The sequence below is a fragment of the Neovison vison genome, chromosome 1, assembly GCF_020171115.1.
Source record: "Neovison vison isolate M4711 chromosome 1, ASM_NN_V1, whole genome shotgun sequence".
NCBI classification, from domain to species: Eukaryota; Metazoa; Chordata; class Mammalia; order Carnivora; family Mustelidae; genus Neogale; species Neogale vison.
In genome coordinates, this window is record NC_058091.1 from 284,719,241 (window position 1) to 284,739,949 (window position 20,709).

The 20,709-nt window shown below is 41.5% G+C and overlaps 1 protein-coding gene across 1 annotated transcript in view; it reads right to left on the reverse strand.

Moving 5' to 3' along the window:
• Positions 1 to 227: 227 nt before the first annotated feature.
• C7 (complement C7) overlaps positions 228 to 20,709 on the reverse strand; it is a 52,000-nt gene continuing 31,518 nt past the window's right edge. The window contains exons 11-18 of the mRNA XM_044232480.1: positions 20,186 to 20,414; positions 17,966 to 18,137; positions 15,933 to 16,020; positions 13,329 to 13,461; positions 9,779 to 9,970; positions 5,770 to 5,860; positions 3,004 to 3,188; positions 228 to 1,533 (exon numbers count right to left, since the gene is read on the reverse strand). Coding sequence (XP_044088415.1) covers positions 1,352 to 1,533; positions 3,004 to 3,188; positions 5,770 to 5,860; positions 9,779 to 9,970; positions 13,329 to 13,461; positions 15,933 to 16,020; positions 17,966 to 18,137; positions 20,186 to 20,414 — 1,272 coding nt within the window. The 3' untranslated portion in view covers positions 228 to 1,351. The remainder of the gene's footprint in view (positions 1,534 to 3,003; positions 3,189 to 5,769; positions 5,861 to 9,778; positions 9,971 to 13,328; positions 13,462 to 15,932; positions 16,021 to 17,965; positions 18,138 to 20,185; positions 20,415 to 20,709) is intronic.

The window sequence follows — 20,709 nt, forward strand, 5'->3', positions numbered from 1 at the left end:
GATAACAAGAGAGGTGGGGGAAAACTTTAGGAGATGATGGATATATTTGTGGTCTTGATTGATGTATACTTATCCCCAAACTCATTGGAGTTTTATACATGAAGTGTGTATAGCTTTTTCCATGTCAATCATATCTCACTAAAGTAGTTCAAAAAACAAAAATATATTTTAAAAGAACACATAATTCTTCATGGAGTCTTTAAAATTAAACATAACAAAAAAAAAAATTCCAAAGAACAGTATCTTTAATGAGATTTTAATCATTGTCATTTTAACTAAGGTTTTGTTGAAATGTATTTATCAGTACCAGAAAAGTACACAGATATTTTTTTGTATGTGAAAGCATATTTTAAATTCCATTTAAGCCCACTCATTTCATCTCCCACAGCTGCTTTTTTGTTTTGATGAAAGAAGAATAAGGGATAAATAGAAGGCCAGTGTCTCAAACTGAAGTACCTGTATGGCCCCCTGAAAAATCCAAGCATGTATTCATATTTGAGAAAACAGTGCTGTCAAATTCACAATCTCTCAATAGCTCAGGCATGAACTCATGCTTCCTACAAAAGAAAAAAGGGGAAAGGGGGCAAATTGCATTTCATGCGCTTGACACGCACTAGAGAAAAGCCCCAGAGAGAAGAAGGGATTGCGTTTGTGCTCAGACAAGAAGGCAGAAGGTGTCAGTGATGAGAGCACAGTGGTTCTGACACTTCGGGGGTTCCGTGTCCGGATAAGATGTAGGGATCCCGACACGTGGTGCTGGAGTCCACAGGCAGAAGCACGAGACCGCAGCTTGGAATGGAAAATTGTATCTGTCTTCTTCCACTCAAGGTCCCCTTCGCATTCATCGCCCCAGAGGGAAGCCGACCTCTCTCATCTTACTGTTCTCCTAATCCATCTGTACAGGGTGTTCGGGCCCATAGGTGGGATCTGTCATACATCGATGAATCCTAGGGTTGAAGGGACTATTCGAGTTTCTCTGGTCTAAGCCTCTAATTTTCAGATTTAAACAGTCACGGTCCAGACAAGTGAGCAGTTGGTCCAAAACTACACAGCTCGTGCACAGGTTCGAGGGCACTGCTCATCCTGGCTGACATTTTAACTAGAAGAGAAGGAGTGTTGTCTGGATTCGGGTTTGGCCGAACAGGGGGCTATGCTGGTGCCCGAGGCTGGGAGTTGAGCAGAGACAGTGCAGAGGCAAGGGGGGGGGGGGGGAGGAGGAGGAGGGAGGAGGAGGGAGGAGGAGGGAGGAGGAGGGTTCCTCCACGGGGGCAGAGCCGCCTCGAGGGCTTGGTTACATATGTTTGAACTCAGCCACAGTGGCTGCGGGATTCCGGCTGAGAGGCCCGGGAGCCTACGGGGTCCCCCCAGCGCAGGGCTGCGTGCTGGTGACAGTGACGTCCTGTCCGCGGCACCTGAGCACGCCAGCCGCGCACTCGCTCATCGTCTGCTCCACGCCATCCACTTCCACGCAGACGCTAAAGCCGCCGTCCTCGCACTCGGATGCTTCCCTGCAGACACATTTGCCGCTCTGGGCTGGAAACACAAACAACGGCCCGAGGCTCAGTGGCACGTGGTGGAGGGGGGAGAGCCAAGGCACCTGACCTCCTAAAGCACAATGCTTTCCAGAGAGCTCTAGAAGCTCCTGCCTTGGGGATCGGGGATCGCAACAACCAACCCCCCCCCACCCGGGCCCCAGGAAAGCAGCAGGACCCAGAAAGCGAGGCATTTCGCTCCACTCAGAATAAGCAGGGTTTGAGAATGGCCACCAGATCGGCCGGGCACATGGCCAGCTCTCTCCAAGTCCGGGGCTCCCCAGTGCTCCATTCCTCTGCGCTACTGTCTAGCGAAGCCAGAAACTGAGTAATCCCCCAACGCCTGACAGATAAGTAGACAACAGTAAAGACCAAGTTGCTGCAAGGCTCTAACAAGGATAAAGAAAAGAATTCAATTAGCTTTGAGATGCGGGGCATAAAAGGCAAACGACCACATATCCCATAAAAAGAAGTCAGAATTGAGGAGGAATTCACTGTGTGTGTTGCAGGTGCCAGCCAGCTGGCTCCCAAAGAAGTGACAAGGTCAACCAGCCCACTGGTGACTGACAATCCTAATGGGACCCAATAGCTGGAGTTCGGTACTTCCTGGCTTGCACCACAAACTACCCAGGATCCAGGGGAAAGGGGCAAAGGGGAGAGCCTGAGTTGCTGGCAGAGATCACACAGTCCAGCTCCCAAATTTGCAGGTGGGGAAACTGAGGACAATGACTTGGCTCCAGGCACGCGGGCTTTCCCTGTTAGTAACACAGCCAGAACTGTGGAAGGCCAGGCAAGGGTGTTATTCAAGTTCATCAGAAGGGCTACTTGGACCTAGCACTGGCAAATCTCAAACCACAACTTGAAAAAGTAACTCTTTTTTCTATTCTCTTCAAATTCTTCTGATTACTTCTAGGAGAAAGTGTCACCTTGGCACTGATAGGCTTTTAATACTCCCCTAGCTCTTGCTAAACTCCCTTTATCCCACAGAAGCAGCAAGCCCCAAGCTGCCGGCAGCATCTGGCTAGAATCTACACCCTCGTTTTGTTTCATTACATGTGTTTTTATAGTTACCTAGTATTTGTGGCAAGTGATATTTCCTTTTAAGAAAGTGATGAGAAAATTTCCTTTTTTTAAAAAGTAGGTATTTTTATGAGTCTATCTTTTAAAATGAGTACATAATATGGATAACACAAGGACAGAGCAAAAACCATGAAGGGGGAATGGGAAGCGCCAGTGTTTGGGAGGACATTCAGACCAACGAGGAAGGGACTTTGTCCTTTTGGGTTCTTGATCCCCGCCCCGACCCCCCAGGGAAGGCTGTGGGCAAGGACAGGTCACTCATACCAGCCTGAGACTTTCACATCCTCGGGGATCTGCTTGGATTTACTGCTAAACCAGAACCTACGGTTTTAAAAACCTCAGTCCTACCACCTTAACATTGTTATAGTCACAAATATGAAATGCCCCTTACCATCACATTTTCCCCAGAGTGGACAGGCGCCACAGGCTTTCTCAGTGGGGGCAGGCAGAGTGCAACTGTCCCCCGCAGCAAGGGTATAATTTCTACCCTGACACTGGAGAACACGCATCTTGCAAACTGTCAGACGCAGTATCCTTTCGCTTCTCTCGTCTCGAGCACATACATCCAAGGAGGATCTGAAACAAAAATTTGTTAATTACATTATGTAGAAGATTTTCAGTCTTCAAAATGGAGCATGAGACGTAAAAGGAGAGGTTCTGAGCTCAGAGAGTCTGACTGATGCTCTTTTTTGCCACAGCAAAAAGATGGAGCAGAAACTCAAATCTCCTTCATGCCTGGGGCTCACCCTCCTCAGATCTTCAAAATGAACATATTTTGCTCTTTATCTGCTCACAATTTTTACAAGCTTAGATACCTCGTCTTGATCTAGTTTCTTCTAGAGCAGATCAGATAGAGCAAATTAGAAGAGAACGGGAGGTATGCTTGGGGACACTGGTGGGTGGACAAGCAGGCAGGAGGCAGAAATCAGCAAAGATCACCTATTCCAAGACTGTAGTCCGGTGGGACCATGGGCTGCGGGAGAATTAGGTCCTCCCAGCCCAGCAGGCCTGAGAATTCATGTCCATAATACGGCATGTCCAATACTTGATGACCAAATCCTCAAGGGAAGATGAAATCATATTTTTCAATGGGATTTTTTTTTAAGTATTGACGTTTACAAAGTAGTTTAGAAATATTTCTATAAAAATGTATTACTTTTTTTTCTTAAGCATGGGTGCTAAAATGGTGAGATTTGGCTTTTTAAAAATGTCACTAATAAAAACGAGCACCTTTCTGAATGTTGATGGGCAAGGAAGGCATTACTGTTGTGAACCCTTTCACTTTCACTATTTTTGTATGGTAGATGGAGTTTATATTTATTCTTATACATTTTTAGCTCTAATATTTTCTTCAGTGACCAAGAGCTAAATTGACTTGGAGTTATTTACATCACAAAAACAAATCCTCTGTATCCTTCTTTTATCTGTTTACTTAAGCTTTAAATTGAAGTACTCAGAACTGCTCCAAAGGCAGAGACCTTGCAAAGCCATTGTTATCAGTCTCTGATGGAAAGTTCACACCGTGTCTATAAACAGCAGGCTGCAGATAAACTAAATGAATCAGAGAAGTTGGAAAGAGGATCAAAGTGAATCAAAGTCAACAATGATTCTTAAAAAAAAACAATACCACAGTCAGAACATTCCGGGCCGACCACCACTGCCATTTACACTGTTTAGCTGTATTTTTCTTTCAAGAAGTTACTTCTTGTAAGATACGGCCACAATCACCATTACCCATTGTAGGTGTTCAAGAAGTTGGATATGTGTTTTGGGGACAATATAATTGAAAGCCAAGTACAGTGGACCCCCCAGCAACACTGGTTTGAACTGCACCGTGGGTCCACTTATACAGAATTGTTTTGATACAGACAATAGTATAAATGTATTTTCTCTTCCTTATGATTTTCTCAATAGTATTTTCTTCTCTCTAGATTACTTTATTATAAGAATACAATATAGGTGGGCACGTGGGTGGTTCACTCGCTAGGCGCCTGCCTTCAGCTAGGATTATGACCCCAGGCTCCTGGGATCGAATCCAGCATTGGACTACCTGCTCAGCAGGGAGCCTGCTTTTCCCTCTCACTCTTCCCTCCCCCAGCTTGTGCTTTCTCTGTCTCTCTCTCTCTCAAATAAATAAATAAAAATCTTAAAAAAATAATAATTTACATCACTGGTAAGGCTTCCAGTCAAAAATAATCTATCAGTTAAGTTTTGGGAGAGTCAAAAGTTATACGTGGATTTTTTACTGTGAGGGAGGGTCAGCACCCCAGTCCCTCATGTTGTTCAAGGGTCACCTATAAGTGGGCAGTAAAGTGTGTTTTACTCTAGCTTCAGGGGCATTTGATCCGTGGCAAGAGATTAGAGCATGTTTAATGCCCTGGCTCACTCTAGGGTGGGGGTCTCTGAGATCCCTAAAATGAGGGACTCTGCTCTGCCTCAGCTGCCATCTGAACAGTCTACTCTGTCTCCAGCTTTGCAGAAAAGCCTGTCTGGTCACTGCTTCAGGCCCCGGGCACAGATATGTACCCTGGCGACTGGCACTGCCTCAGTACTGCCTCCTGGTGGGCAGTTTCCTTCCCTTTCTTTATAAATAGTGCCTCTGGGAAACCTCCTCTTGCGCTAAGGCGATCACACCTCCTGTATCCGACCAGGACCATAACACAGACATCTTTGAGTACCTACTTCAGCTATCCACCTACAGCAGATCCACCTGATTGCAAGATGGGCGGCATTCTCATAATGCACATCTGGAGACACAGCCATTTCCAGAATGGGAAAAGCAGCTACTTGTATCTCTGTTGGTACGCTGCGTAAGAGTTTATATGTCAAGGGAATTTCAACCCTCATCTCCTCAAGCTCTAAATCCTCACGGGACAGTGTTTTCATTTTGCCGCATTTCATGTATACAACAAGCAGTGCCCGAGTCATTCAGCCTTTCTCTACACAGTAGAGCACTGCTTAACGCTGCTGGGTGTCAACCCTGGCGACCCAGGCAAGCAACAGGCAGCAGATGGGCCAGGTTCAAAGGCAAACAAAGATCCTAGCCCTTGGTTCAGCAACACTTTTGATCTAACAGAGAGACTATCAGCTACTGACACTTTTTTTTTTCATCTTAAATAAAATAAAACGGAGAGAGGCAAGCGAAGAAGGAGCTTACCCACATTCATAGGGCATTTTACAAACACATCTTGAATTCTTCAGTTTCTCCCAGCGCTGACATTCAGGCACTGCTGGTGGCAAGGGGGCATCTGAAAGAGAAGGATAAGGGAGAGCCCGTCATTCGAAGTGCTGCTTTGTGGTAAACAAAATGTTATTTTAATTGTTGAACCAGATTCTGTAATAGTCTCAGCTGCCACAAATTTGCACAGTCAAAAACAAAGCTGTAAAACATTTTACAGGAGACAGAGCATTCAGAAGAGAACCCTGCAAATAATTTCATTGTTAGCATTTCTTAGGCAGTCCCTATTGTGTGAGCATAGACTATTGTGATATTTAACCTTCCTTAACAAATGCTTACTTCAGAGTTAAAGAAACTAAGGGTCAGGGACGCCTGGGTGGTTCAGTCGGTTAAGCCTCTGCCTTCCGCTCAGGTCATGATTCCAGGGTCCTGGGATCAAGTCCCATATCATGTTCCCTGCCCAGCAGACAGTGTTCTTCTCCCTCTCCCTCTGCCTGCTGCTCCCCCTGCTTGTACTCTTCACTCTCTTTCTCTCTGTCAAATAAAAAAAATATCTTGGGAAAAAAGAAAGGAAGAAACTAAGAGTCAAAAAAGTGAAGAAACTGGTGCTAGTTCACATGTTTAACAGATTGGCCAAGCCAGGATTTAAGTTCATATTTGTCTGAATTCAAGGCCAGTGGAGCAGGCTCCCTTTCATTAAGAAGTTGCTCTTTATAAACTGCTGTCTGGACTGCATTTTACCTACTCTGTCTATAGTGGTACAGAAAGCAACATAATGTGACCCATATGTAGAGAAATTCCTGGTACCCCAAGATGTATAATAACCTCTCACATGTAAATGTCTAGTTGGTTTCCCTTCAATGATGAGTAAATATCTAAAGGTATTTACATTTAATAAAATCTTATCCACTGCTTTGTGTTTTTTACAAACCGATCAAACGTCAATCATCATTCCAATTTTGGCAGGAAAACACCTTGGTCCAGCTAACAAGAGCTTAATTTTTGCCTGCCATCTCCTCAGCTATCCCTGATTACAAGATGAATAGCCTAAGATCTCCTGCTATTTCCACCGCCTGCCGGCTTCATGACAAGGGAATTCAGTGGCATAAACTTTCCCAGCATAAAACTAGTTCTATGTTGGTTATACCTATAAAGGTAATTTATCTGAAGAGCATATTTTTATGGATGCACAAACTGTGAAATACTCCCTCACTTTGGAAAACTTAAGAGCTTTAGACATGATGGTAAAATCTTGCGAACAATTTATTACTTGTAAAAAATGGGAGCAATATGAAGCTTAGCCTTCCTTGCCCAGTCACGTTTGTAATGAGGACTCATTCTTTAACATTTCCTTTTAAAGGACCGTCATCCTCAACGCAATGTCATATTGTGAATTGGATCCTAGAACATTAAATGGATATAGTGAAAAAATGAAATCTGTAGTTGAGTCAATAGTATTATACTAATATTAAATGCCTTAGTTAACCAACTAAGTTATGTCAAGTTATAGGAGATGTTAATATCATGAGAACATGGTAAGGGTATATGAAAACTGTATTTGCAACTTTTCTGAAATTTAATATTATTCCAAAATAATCATAACCAGGGGTGAGGGGGTGCCACAGGCATTGAGGAGGTAAAAACCAGGAATGCTGCTAAATAGCTTACAAAGCACAGGACTGGCTCCCGCAACAAAGAATTACCAGGTCCAAAATTCTAATAGTGTTGGAGTTGAGAAAGTCTGATCTAAATGTACCAAAACTAAAGTTCAATGATAAAGTCATGTCAATGAGCTCTGCATTACACTTAGAAGTTTATTTCCTAGAAGCAGGGGAAGAGGGAAGTGGGAATGCAAAGAAGGTGGTCAAAGGGTACAAAATTCCAGATATAAGGTAAATGGGTACTGGGGATGTAATGTGCAACACAAAGACTATGGTTAACACTGCTCTATGATACACAGGTAGGTTGTTGGGAGACTGGATCCTGTGAGTTCTGATCATGAGGAGAAATTTTTTTATTGTATTTTAATGAGATGATGGATGTTAACTAGACCTCCTGTGGTAATCATTTCACAATAGATATAAATCAAACCATTATGATCTACACCTTGAACTTCTACAGTGATGTATGTCAATTATTTCTTAAGAAACAAGAAAATATATTTTTTTAAACTTTATTTACTTATCATTCCTAAGAATGAAATTTTAGATTTTTAATGTTTTCTAGAAGTTACTATAATTTCTTTATTTAAAAAAAAAATCACTGGTAGAATTAGCTAGACAGAAGACCTTTGCCTTAAAGAACATATAGCTTTGTTATCATCATATATCTTTATGACAAGACTAAATATTGATGGAGGGAGGGAGAAATGAGTGGTTAGTGTTTAATGAGCACAGAGTGTCAGTTTGGGAAAATGAGAAAGCTCTGGAAATGGAGAGTGTGATGGACTGGATGATGGCTGTGCAATAATGAGAAAGCACTTAGTGCACTGAACCGTACATTTACAAATGGCTAAAAGGGTACAAGTTACGTTATGTCTGTTTTACCACAATAAAAATAAAAAGACTAAATACCAATAGCAGGTATTTTAAAACATCAGCCTTGGAGGCTGACAAACCTGGAGTTTTCTATTTGTGATAGGCTTATTTTAAGAGAAGTTCCTGTTCTTATTCATCAGGGTCTTCCGAAAAACATGCAGGCCTTGAAAAATATCTTTAATTAAAACTTTAATAGAATTTGCTACTGAGAAGGAGAAAATTCGTACTGAATTGTGCTACAAAATGACTGGAGCAGACATTTTAGAAAGACAAGTATATAATATCTCTTCTGGAATAAAAGAGCAACCTTGTCAAGTGTACATTGTTCTCTTTAATTTTAGAATTCCTGGTACAGGTCTACCACTTCAAATATCTCAATAAATTCATATTTATGGTTCAGTGCAGTAGACAGCAAAGGACTTGTCTCTGCTGTGGACCACTGATGGCTAACAAGCATGTGGGAACCAATATGGCGGGCACCTGGCTGGCCCTGATAGCCTCCTGTGCTGTCATCCGTGTCTATATTTAACACCACAGCCTATGTCCACCGTCAGCCTGCCCTCTCTTGAGTTGTGACCATCTAATTCACCAGACAGTATCACTCAGGGAATCTGGTACTTCATCCTCGTTATTAAAGGCAAATTTTAGCATTGAATTAAAAGTCATTCACCAGAAAAATAAGAAGACTGTATAAAATGGAATGTAAATGCGCTTTCTTCCTTCCTATTTTTTAATTGTCTCAAACATATGTTTTCCATTTATTTTTAAAAATGTAAACAAAAAAGAAACAGGAGGCGATTTTAAAAACAAATCCATCCTACCTTAAATACCTTTAAAAACAAATGGTTTGGTTTTCTAAATCTCTTCTTAGCATAGCTTCTTGAAGGGCCATCTTAATTTGCTTGTTGTTCGAAATACTGGGTTTTTGGGTTTCCACTATTCAGAACAACTTCACAAACCACAACATTTTGCTTTCAATAACTTCTGCTTTGCAGTGTTAAATGTAAATGCTTTTAAATGTTCTTTTTCAATAATGCTAATAAACTCTCTGAAAGCCCAGGAATGAAACATACAGAATTTTTTATAAATTTTCAACTCAACTCTGTACTTAATAAAAGTACATTTCAAAAATCAGGAGAAAACCAGAAATTGTGTTTTAAAAATCCTTTATTTTCTTGGCACCAAAACAGATACAAAGCTAATCATTGATAAGAAGGATTTAAATTAGTTTCAGAATCACAGGGCTCTCCTTGCCTTTCCCTGCATTTCATGAGTCTACCTATGAATGTGAGCAAAAGTCTATTATCCACTCTATGAACTAACCTTCTTGTGGAAGGGCAGGGGTGAAGGAATGGCTCACAGTTATGTCCAGCCATGCTACAAAGGATTGTCACAAGGATCCTCACTCACCTGAGCTCAGGTGTCCTTGGACAGACCTATATGCTACTCACCTTTTTTCACACACCGAACACCCTTCATATCAGGACTCCACTTAAGGCTGGATCCACAGAGAAATGTTGAAGGACCTTCTAAGGACATGCCACCTGAACAGGAAATGGTCACCTTCTCACCAATTCCATAGAATGGTTTGCGGGGGTGACTCTGAATGCCATCCATCAATGTAGGTAGAACACAGGCAATTTCTAAAGATAAAAGAAAACAGAATACAAGGGTCATTGCTTTCCTGTGCCATCTTTTTTTTAAATGATAACTTCAAATAGTGTTAATACACATGCTTTGTTTTTTTCACATTAGAGGACAAAGAGGAAGAGGTAAGTAAGTTCACTGCTAGAATGCCCTGAAAGACAAGTCCCACAGTGCCTGGCACGTAATTGACCAAAGAAAGACTGAAGACCAAAACAGTTCCCATCCCTCACCCCTGCCCTCAATGCAACATGCTAACTTAAAATGAATCAGCCTTATAAACAGAGTCCTAAAGGCCAGGCTGCTGTCAAAACCACACTTTCCCTGCTGCTGCTTATCTCTTTGGTCTGGTGAAGTCCCACCAGAGTTTTCCAAAGAGCTCTATTCATCCATATATCATTAACATATATCCAATTAGATACTTTTACTATCTGAAAGTTTTAAAGAACCACCTTTAACCTTTCAACCAAACAAGTATTAAATGCCTTTGGTTTTCCATCTCTAGTCTTTCCCACTTGATTACATTCATTAGCTCAAAACTTCTACATGAGAAAACAGCAAAGAGAAAAATGAGAAACATGCATAACTATGAGAAGCAAGTCAGAATTTATAATTTAAAAAAATCTTGGCAATCTCTATCATGGACTTTGGACAATATTTTACAAAATCCTGCTCTGATTCTGTACCACTTCCATCAGAAACTTTACTCATTCATTAATTCAAAAAGCATCTATTGAGTGCCTGTATTAGCCAAGTAGGTTGTGTGCTGCTGGAGATGTAACAGGTACAAGTCTATAACATTTGGTAATGCCGTTCTTCTTGAGTATTTGTAGTTCAAACAAGAAAAAAATAATCAGAAAAGCTGATGAACTAAGGAGGAACTGCAGCTCAGAGACTAAAAAGCTGGTAGTTTTTAACAGCCGTATATAGGTTTAGGCGATCAAGAGTAAGAGTCTTGTCCCATCACAAAGGAGGAACCTAGGGAGAAACCCCAGACTTTCTGTTGGGATCTCTTAATGGCTACATCCTAGGAATAAAGGTAAACAGGACATAAAACAGTCTCACTGCTTGCCAGAAACAAAATCAAATCTTTTCTAGAGGAAGAGAAGAACATCACCCCAAACCACAAATGATTCCTTTATTTTTTTACACACAAAGTCTGGCATTTAATCAAAACTAATCTAACATTCAAAAGGACAAGAATTAACCAAACTCCCCAAAAAAGACAATAGAAACAGATCCACAGCAGGTCCAGATAATGGGATTAACAACAGCGGACCTTGAAATAACTGTGATTAACATGATGGGAAAAAATTAAATGGCAAGGCATGGTATTTCAACAGAGAATAAGAAAGTATAGAAAAGTGAACAAATGAAATATCTATAATAGGATAATGAAATTAAGAACACAAAAGAGTTCTTAAAAGCAAATTATATAACTTACAGAGAATTAATAAACTAGAAGGTAGCTCAATAGAAAGTATTTAGAATGAAACAGAGAGGGCACCTGGCTGGCTCAGTCCATTAAGTGTCTGCCTTCAGCTCAGTTCACAATCCCAGGGTCCTGGGATCAAGACCCACATCAGACTTCCTGCTCAGCAGGAAGCCTGCTTTTCCCTCTCCCTCTGCCTCTCCCACTGCTTGTGCTCTCTCTCTCTCTCTCTCTAAAATACATACATATAAACTAAACAAAATCATTTAGAACGAAAAAAAGAGAGGGAAAAATGATGCAAAACCAAAGAAAAGAACACATAATATATGCAACCTAAAAAACACATCATTTGTGTTTCACGAGGAGAAATGACCAAGAATGGGACAGAGACAATGAGGACACAATAGTGAAGAATTTCCTAAAATTGACAAAAAATTCAGATTCAGGAAGTGTTTCGAAAATCAACCAGGGTTAAGACAAAGAAAATCACACCTAGGTGCATCACAGTGGGAGTGCTTCTGAAACACAAGCACTGGGGGAAAAAGGAAATTCTCAAAAGTAGCTGGACATAAGATTTTCAAACCAGAAATAGTAAGACTCATAGTGAAGATCTCATTAGAAAACAGTGAAGTCAAAAGGCAAGGATAAAATCTTTAAAGGCCTTAAGTATAATAACTGCTAACCTAAATTCCTTACCCAGTATTTTACCCAAAGATAAAATAAAGACATTTTAAGATGAACAAAGACTGGGACCATTTCTTATCAGTATATTCACAATATAGGAAAATTCTCTTTAAGCACAAGCATCTTATTAAACATTTTGAAGAACCAACTTTTGGCTTTATTACTCCGAGGTAAGAAATGTTTATATTCTATTACAGTACTTTCTGGTCAAGGACTCCAGGAGTGAGAGACAGAGAGACAGACAAAGACAAAGAAGAAAGGTCCAAGGAAGAAGGAGGAGGAGGAGGAGAGGGAGGAGGAGGAGGAAGGAGGAAGGAGGAAGAAGGAAGGAAGGAAGAAATTCCTACAGATCAAAAAGATGAACACCAACAAACAAAAAATAGGGCCCAAAGGTTGAACAGTCCCTTCATCAGAAAGGATAGGCAAATGGCCAATAAACATGAAAACAGGCATGACATCACAGTCACCAGACAAAAATACAAATGAAAAAATAAGACATTGCTACTCACTCACCAGTACACCTAATGTTTTTAAAAGATTGATGATGCCAATTGTTGGTGAGGGTACAGAGCCATCTTGGATTCTCAGATTTTGGTCGGGATGTAAGTTGGTACAACCATTTGGAAGAGTAACATCTACTAAGTCTAAGTGGATATGTACCCTATGATTCAAAAATTTCATTAACAGATATATACACAAGAGAAAAAAATGTGCGTGTGTACATGAGGGGTTTTTTCACATCGCATAGATAACTGATAGAGGAAAAATACATCTCTACAGCTCTATCCATCCACTGAACCAACTTATGTTGCTGTACAAGTGAGATGGAAGGCCAACAGTAATGTTAGCGTGGTTAGCCCAAGCACTACTCAGATGCCCACATCTGAACAGAACAGGATGCAAATTTGAGGACGTACATTCAAGGAAGTACAATGATGATGGTACATCCCTAGAAATTGAACTGTAGAGGATGTTCTGAAGGTCTGACCCAGACCTGAGCTCCTTAGCCTATTCTAATTTGCACCAGGAACTTTAAAATTGCTCCCGAAAGGAGCACTATCAACTAGAGACTATGGAGGGCTTTTTCAAGACACAACCAAAACTTGGACAGGCTCCTAAGAGCCCCTCAGGAAAGGGGGGGTCAAGACACGGGCCACACAGTGAACACTGCTTCATCTTGAATCATCCTCTTCTCCATGACTCTCTCATCTTAAGTTACACGCTACAACCAGGCCACTCACTTTGACAATGCATTTCTCCAACAAGCCACCGTAAATCATCTCCACATCTGGCTACAGGGTCTCCGATAAGAGAGTATCCTTCATTGCAAGTATATTTTATGTTTTTCCCAACAGGAAACTTTGTACCTTCATCCTAAACAGAAATAAGAGGGAGACAGAGAGAAAAAGTATGTCTATTGTGCATTAACAGAATGTTTCTTTAGAGATATTTGACCTATAAATCTTTTTTTTCCAAGTTTTTATTTATTTATTTGACAGACAGAGATCACAAGTAGGCAGAGAGGCAGGCAGAGCGTGGGGGGAGGAAGCAGGCTCCCTGTGGAGAAGAGAGCCCGATGCAGGACTCGATCCCAGGGCCCTGAGACCACAACCTGAGCCCAAAGGCAGAGGCCCAACCCACTGAGCCACGCAAGTGCCCCTTCGCCTATAAAACTTGTCTTCTTTTAATCATCAGGCAAACTAAGTTCAAATAACGAATTTGGAAAATTGTCCATAAAAACATTCTTCCTTGTACGTTCCTAGCCAACAACATTTGCACTACCATTGATTGAAATAAAGCCCGTAATGCCACTGTACTATAATTTATTGATTGTCCCGAAAATACCAGGCACTATCGTAAGCATTTTACTAAAATTACTTTAGTGGACACTCCCCAAGTCACCTCTCTCTCCTATGTTTCAGGAAAAGACAGTTTGTTATCAGATTTTGGAACTTTGGTACTTGTCAGTCAATTCTTTACCTTAATATGTTATGGGCTGTTCGTTGGCAATACTGCCTAACAAAAGCCAGGGGGAGCAGACAGAAATGTTCAAATCCTATCAGCGTACTCATGAAAGTTTAAGTTTCTCAATGATGACTTTTAGAGGAGGCAGAATGCTGATCTTCTCCATCCCTATCCTCTGAGGGAAGTACTGCCGGGACTGGGTCACATTCAGGGACGTAGTGTCCGCCTGTGATCCCAGGAGGTGAGTTTTCACAGCAAAGCAAGGGAGAATTTGAAGTCTAAGACCTCAGGATGTAATCGCTCTTCTGGGGATTCTCTTAGTTCCTTTCCTCATCTTTCAAGTTCTCTGCCACCCCACAGGGAGGGTTGAGAGATGGACCTGTTCTGCTCCAGGCATTAGAACAAAATTCCATGGTGCCTTTTTCTTCTCACTGTCAGTTCTTGCCCAGGCTGGCTCCATCATGGGAGTTGGTCGGAAACAGAGGGTTTAACACTGGGGGTTGAAGAAAATGGGGATGGACACTTGATTTGCTTTGGTGCTAATCTTTAGGCCTTCCTTTGACTTGCAATTAAAGGGGGGCGGGGGCTGCGCACCTGGGTGGCTCAGCTGGTTAAGAGTCTGACTTTGGCTCAGGTCATGATCTCTGGGTCCTGGGATGGAGTCCTGTTGTGTCAAGCACCCTGCTCAGCTGGGAGTTTGCTTCTCCCTGTCCCTGGGCCCCTCCCCATTACCCTGCTCACATTCTCTCTCTCTCTCACTCTGTCTCTTAAATAAATAAATAAAAACTTTAAAAATAAAAAAAAAGACCCTACCCTAAATGTACAGAATGAGGAAAAAATGGAAGATAAGGGACAAGCAGCAATCCTATTAAGTTCCCTGGGTGATGTAGCCCATCTGTGGGGCAATGTTCTGAACCCCCGGCTCCTTAGGATACACGTGCACTGGAGTTTGGAACAATAGCTCATGATTTGCTGAACTACCCAAATTTACTTGGCCTTGATCTCCAAGCCTATGTTTCCTTCAGGAATTCTATGGATTATGATGGTAAATATACTGGGACATATGAGTGCTAGAGATGCTGGATTCATTCTCCTCCCTCTACACACACACACACACACATATACCCCTCTTCCCTTTCCATTACCTACATTTGGGGAAACTTCAGGGAATTTGAGAGGCAAATCCTTCATGGAGAAAGCAAGGCTGGGAGCATTGAGAGGGCCCTGATGGACAGTATCTCCTGTATGAGCCAGAAAAACACTTCACTGGGGCTTGGGGCGAAAGCTTCATCATAACAAGCAGTGAGAAGAACATGAATTAATATGGTCCCAAAGCCAAACAATTCCCTAGAACAAGTGGCAGATGATTTGTGTTCCTTCCTGAATGAGAAAATTGCTCAAAGTATAATGACCCATATCTCACCAACACTGGCCAAATGTCTTACTGGCTTCTGGAATAAACCCAATATTTTATCCCAAACCCCATATTTGTGAAAAGAAATTTTAAAGACATTTTTCAGTGGAAAGAATAAAGTTCTCTTTGTTGAAGAACTTGCTTATGGATTTCTATCATAGTGTTCAGAATAGAAACATTCATCTGCCCTCTGGCATGATTACATTTCTAATTTCATTGGGCAGCAATATTGATTCACCTTACCACAGAAGATATACTGCCTTCTGCAGAATTCTAATCACCTTGGGCCAAAGAAGAAAAGTCACAAACTAAAACCCTCACCACTAAACCTAAGATGCACATAAAAACTATTTTTAGCACCGTTTCATCATGGAAGAAGGAAATAAATTAGGACATCAGTAGAGAGAGGGAACTTGAAGCAAAGGGTGTATATGTAAAGGAAAACAATATATCTTCCATAACCAACTTGAACATATCCATCTTTCAAGGCAGGAGGTGATGGACAGAATTCTTTTGGAGTCAAAGGCAAAGAAAAACAATGTGGTTCAAGCAACCTGAAAGGAAAAGGAAACAAAACATAATTAACATGGCAGAGCTCCACATATAATAAATATTTTGCAGCACCGTGAATTTTTTATTTACATTTGAAGGGAATTCATTTGCATAAATATGTTGATGTGATTGCCATTCTCAGAATCAATATCTGATCATATCCTACCATAAAAAACTCAAACATAAGCTCAAGCTTCCAAAAAAAAATAGCTAGTAAGTCAGCAGTATGAAGAACAAAGAGAAAAAGAAGGAAATAAAAGTCACTGGACAACACACGTACTTGATATCATTTCTAGAGGTCACCTGTCTCAGACCTACTTTTTCTCCTGCTGTCTGGCTCTGAGATGCCACACAGAATTAATTCTGTATCAAAAATAAGGTAATAACAGTGATCCGGCAAGAACGGTAATGCAAAAATAATAGCTAGTTTTGATTGAGCACTTACTATGTGCTGAGCACCTTGGCAGCGCTCTACAAATGTGCATTATCTCAATTCACATTCATGGTAATGCTAGCAGGTATGTGAAGAAAACAAAGGCTCAGAAAGTTTGAATGACTTGTCCAAGGTTATAAAGTCATAAATATCAAGGCTGCATTCACATTGTTGTCAGTCCGGTTCCTAAAGTCATGCTCGTTCTACCTCCCACAAGCCATCTCCAGAGGAAGCTCAAAATAATAATAATCACAGTGATATCCATCATTAAACAACAATTTTCCGTAGTGCCCCTGAAGTCAGCATGCCACCACTAGTACCCCCACTCCAGAGATATGAAATCTGAGGGAAAGCATGACAAATAGCCTGTGAGTACTGCCTCCTTCTCACCTGTGAGTTCCTTACACTCTTGCCATATTCTGAGAAAACTCAGACATGTGAAGCATTGATCATAATTTTCATCTTCATCTTTGTACCAAACAGGAGGAGATCTCCCCTCTGAGCACCAAGGAGAGCAGGAATTCCTTCAATGCCTTCCTAAGGATGCTCCTTTCCCTCCAACAGAGACCTCCTCCAATAGAGACCCTCATCTTCCCAGAGAATGGCCCGAAAGGCAACTTCTCCTCCTACCATAATTCCATACACTCACCAGCCTCCTGGTCATGAGATATTTATTATTATTGGTTTATGAAGCACCAAACACCTAGAAAGAAAGGCATCCCACCTCCTTATGCTTCTACCAGATACCCAACTATCTTACAACTTTCTTCAACTCACATGACTTTCAAATTATCTTACTAGAACATTTGGCCAATCCCTGATCAAAAGAGGTTAGTAAAGATGCTGTAAAACAGTAAGGTGTGGCCTGAAGAATTCTGACCCAATGGGTATAATTCATCAACTAAGCATTTTGAGATTGCTTTTGCAAGGTCCTGGCAAATGAGAAGTTGGAGTCAGACAACTGGGCTAATCTGTCTACATGTTAGCCATCTCAAACATCTGGCTTTATGCTTAATCATGAATGAATGAATGAATAGGATTGGTAGATCTGAAAAGTAATACAACTATTAATGAATGCTTACTATGTGCCAGGCACTGTGCTAATTATTTTCTGTGCTGAATATCATTGAATTCTGACAATATCCTACCATTGTTATACCTTCTATGATTATACTTATTTTAGAGGTGCAGCAAGTAACTCGCCCAAGGTGACCCAGCAAGTATGTGGCAGATCTGCTTGATGCCAGAGCTGCTCAGATTCCCCTTGGCTAGATGGCCTCCAAGTTACCCAGCCTTTTGTAATGTCTGTATAGGGAGAACTTGAAACACACAAATGCTAGTTGGCCACACATGGCTTCCTCCATCAAATGACCCCACTGCTAAGGGCAAGGTAGTCACTGATAAAAATTGGCATTTAACTTCTAAATCTTTTAATAGCGGCAGTCATGCATCCCAGGCTTACGGCAGAGAGCACCATATTCTTTGCAGTTGCCAGGAGATCTGGCCACCATTACCGTAAATGCTGCAGCTCCTCATCTTCGCAGGGGCTGCTTTCCGAGGGTTCTCCAATACAGGATTTCCCGCCCTCTCTGGGAGATGGGTTATTGCATTCTCGGCTCCTTGTTTTCTTCCCCTGAACACAGGAGCTCCACGAGGACCAACAACTCCAACCCCCATCCACCCCTCCTGTAAGGTAAGAGAGAAGTTGTTCAGAAAGCAACAGAGAGGAAGATTCCAGAGTTTAGTGCTGAGCTTCCTGCTCTGGCAGTTATTGGGGGAGGGGGCAATCTGGGCACTCGCTGCCTTCACTTCGTTCAGGTCTTCTACAAGGACCAGAATGTCTCTGCACACCGACAAGGTTTGTCCAGGTAAGGCTGCACTAACGAACTTCTTGCAATAATATGTTAAATTTGTTTATTATTTTGCAACTGTCTCAGAGCACTTTTACATATATTCTACCATTCATTTACTTCCCATCAGAATGAATCCAAATGGGCAGGGGGGTCTGTCACCATTCTCAGTTGATAGATGTGGAATCTAAGACAAGGTGGTCAAATGCCATGCCCAGTGCCATAATGGCTGCCAAGAGCCACATCCAGACAGCAGCATGGCCTTACGGCAGAGTCCAGGCTCCTCTCGTTACAGTAGTTCCTACGGGGAATTTTCTATTGCAAAAACAGTGACAAAGCATGAGAAGAACATAGTCCGCTGGGTATTCCCGAATGCCACCTTAGAGCTGGACCTGTTTAATGAGGAAGTGTCTAAGCAGGAGAAACACATTTGCTTCCTGTCAACGTCCTTCAGTCTGAAGGCACTTGCTCAGCCCAGCGTGGCCACCCTCCAACTCAGGGCTGACTGACCACTAACAGTGGTTTTACAATTTTCCCCCATCATATTCCTCAGGGAAGGCAAGAGAGAACTTGCACTATATTCTAAGAATTTGGCTTTCCTAGGTAGAAACTGATCTCAGAAACCACGCCCCCGAAGTATTACTTCCTGGTGATAGATGGAGGTGATTACTGCTCCTTAGGTATTTCTACAAAAAAACTAAACAGAACTAAACTAATTTGGTAATATTTTCCCATGAGCTTTCTTCCATAATTAGAAATTGAGTTAATAAAGTAGTCTGCTGAGCATATTAACGGGGGTAATTTATAGCTTAATATATTATGATTGCTACTCCAACCCTGACCATCAGGGGGAGCTTCCATTTTACCAAATAACGGGAAATCCAAGCGCCAAAGTAATGAAATCAAAGAGGTGGAATTTCAATTGACCAGACAGGCCACTTGGGAAGAGAACTGGAGGCAAGGATGCCTTCTTGATGCTTGTCTGTAAACAACCATAGTTTAGTCGTGTACTCATTCATTTGACAAACATGTATTAAGTGCCTTCTATGGATTAAGCCCTGTTGGGCCCTGGGAATAAAAAAAGGAATCACAGTTCTGACCTTAAGAAATGAGCTTCCTGGAAGAGAAAGACATATAAATAAATACAAAATTATCTCAAACTTTGTCTACTCATAAAGTCAACCTCACATAGTTCTGTACTAAAATACTTAAAGTACCATTCAGTTGGGTGCATCCAGCACATGGTCAAAAGTGTTTGTGAATAATTGACTGATGGAACATAAAACAAAATAAAAAGAGATATTTCAAAGAGCTTGCCATCAGAAAGGTTAAGCTTTGCATATACCAGCTCCACAGACCTACATTATGACAAAACCTTAATGAGATGACTATGGAAGGAGAGAGGTGTTTTAGGCATTAATCTATTCCAATGGAGAATGAAGAATGGAGGGCATGGTGGATCTATTAATTAAGACAGGAAAACAGAGGGGCACCTGGGTGGCTCACTTATTGAAGGTCCAACTCTTAAGTTCAGCTAAGGTCATGATCACATGGTCATAAGATCGAGCCTGGCATCAGACTCCATGCTCAGCAGGGAGTCTGCTTAAGATGCTCTCTCTCTCCCTCTCCCACCCCTTCCCCCATTGTGTGCACGCTTTCTTGCTCTCTCTCTCAAATAAATAAATAAATCTTAAAAAAAAAAAAAAGGAAAACAAAGACAGCAGGGAGCCTTGACCCAGTAGCTCGAACCCAGAAGTGGAATAGGAATGGAGACACTAATTAAAATGCCCATGCACAAAGAAGCACAATGTCAAGAGCCGAATGGAAAGAGTGGTGCCCTTTTCACCATGTCCAGCATAACCAGGAAAAATCCAGCACACTGACCTGCTTCATTCCCTACAAGGACTCCTCGCTCACAAGCCACACCAAATGTATATGGTTTGCAATGGCACTGACATTGTGTTCCCTTAATGGTGGCAACGCCACCATTTTGACAAGGTCGGCAATGGCAGGGGTCAAATTCATCCAGATATTCCTCAAGAGCTCTCTTCAGGTATAGTCTTTTCACCGAAGCGCAGGGTACTTCCTTTACCAGCTCATACAAAGGTGTCAGCTAAACAGATAAAGACATCATGGTCAGTAGTCAGGTTTTTAGGCAAGGATATTTTTCTTCTGGCATTCAGGCTCAATCTCCATTAAAATAAAATGAAAAGCCACTCATGTTAATTCTAATTATTTCTTCTTCAAATAAAAAGAAAGCACTTTACTTCCTTTGTAAGGCAGAAAGAAAAATAGGAGTGAATAGAGAAGGAGTATTTTTTATATCTTGCATAAAATTTTTCAAAATCAACAGGACATTCATTTTTTAGTTATTGAAAGATTATTTTGAAGGCAGTACATTTCCACCC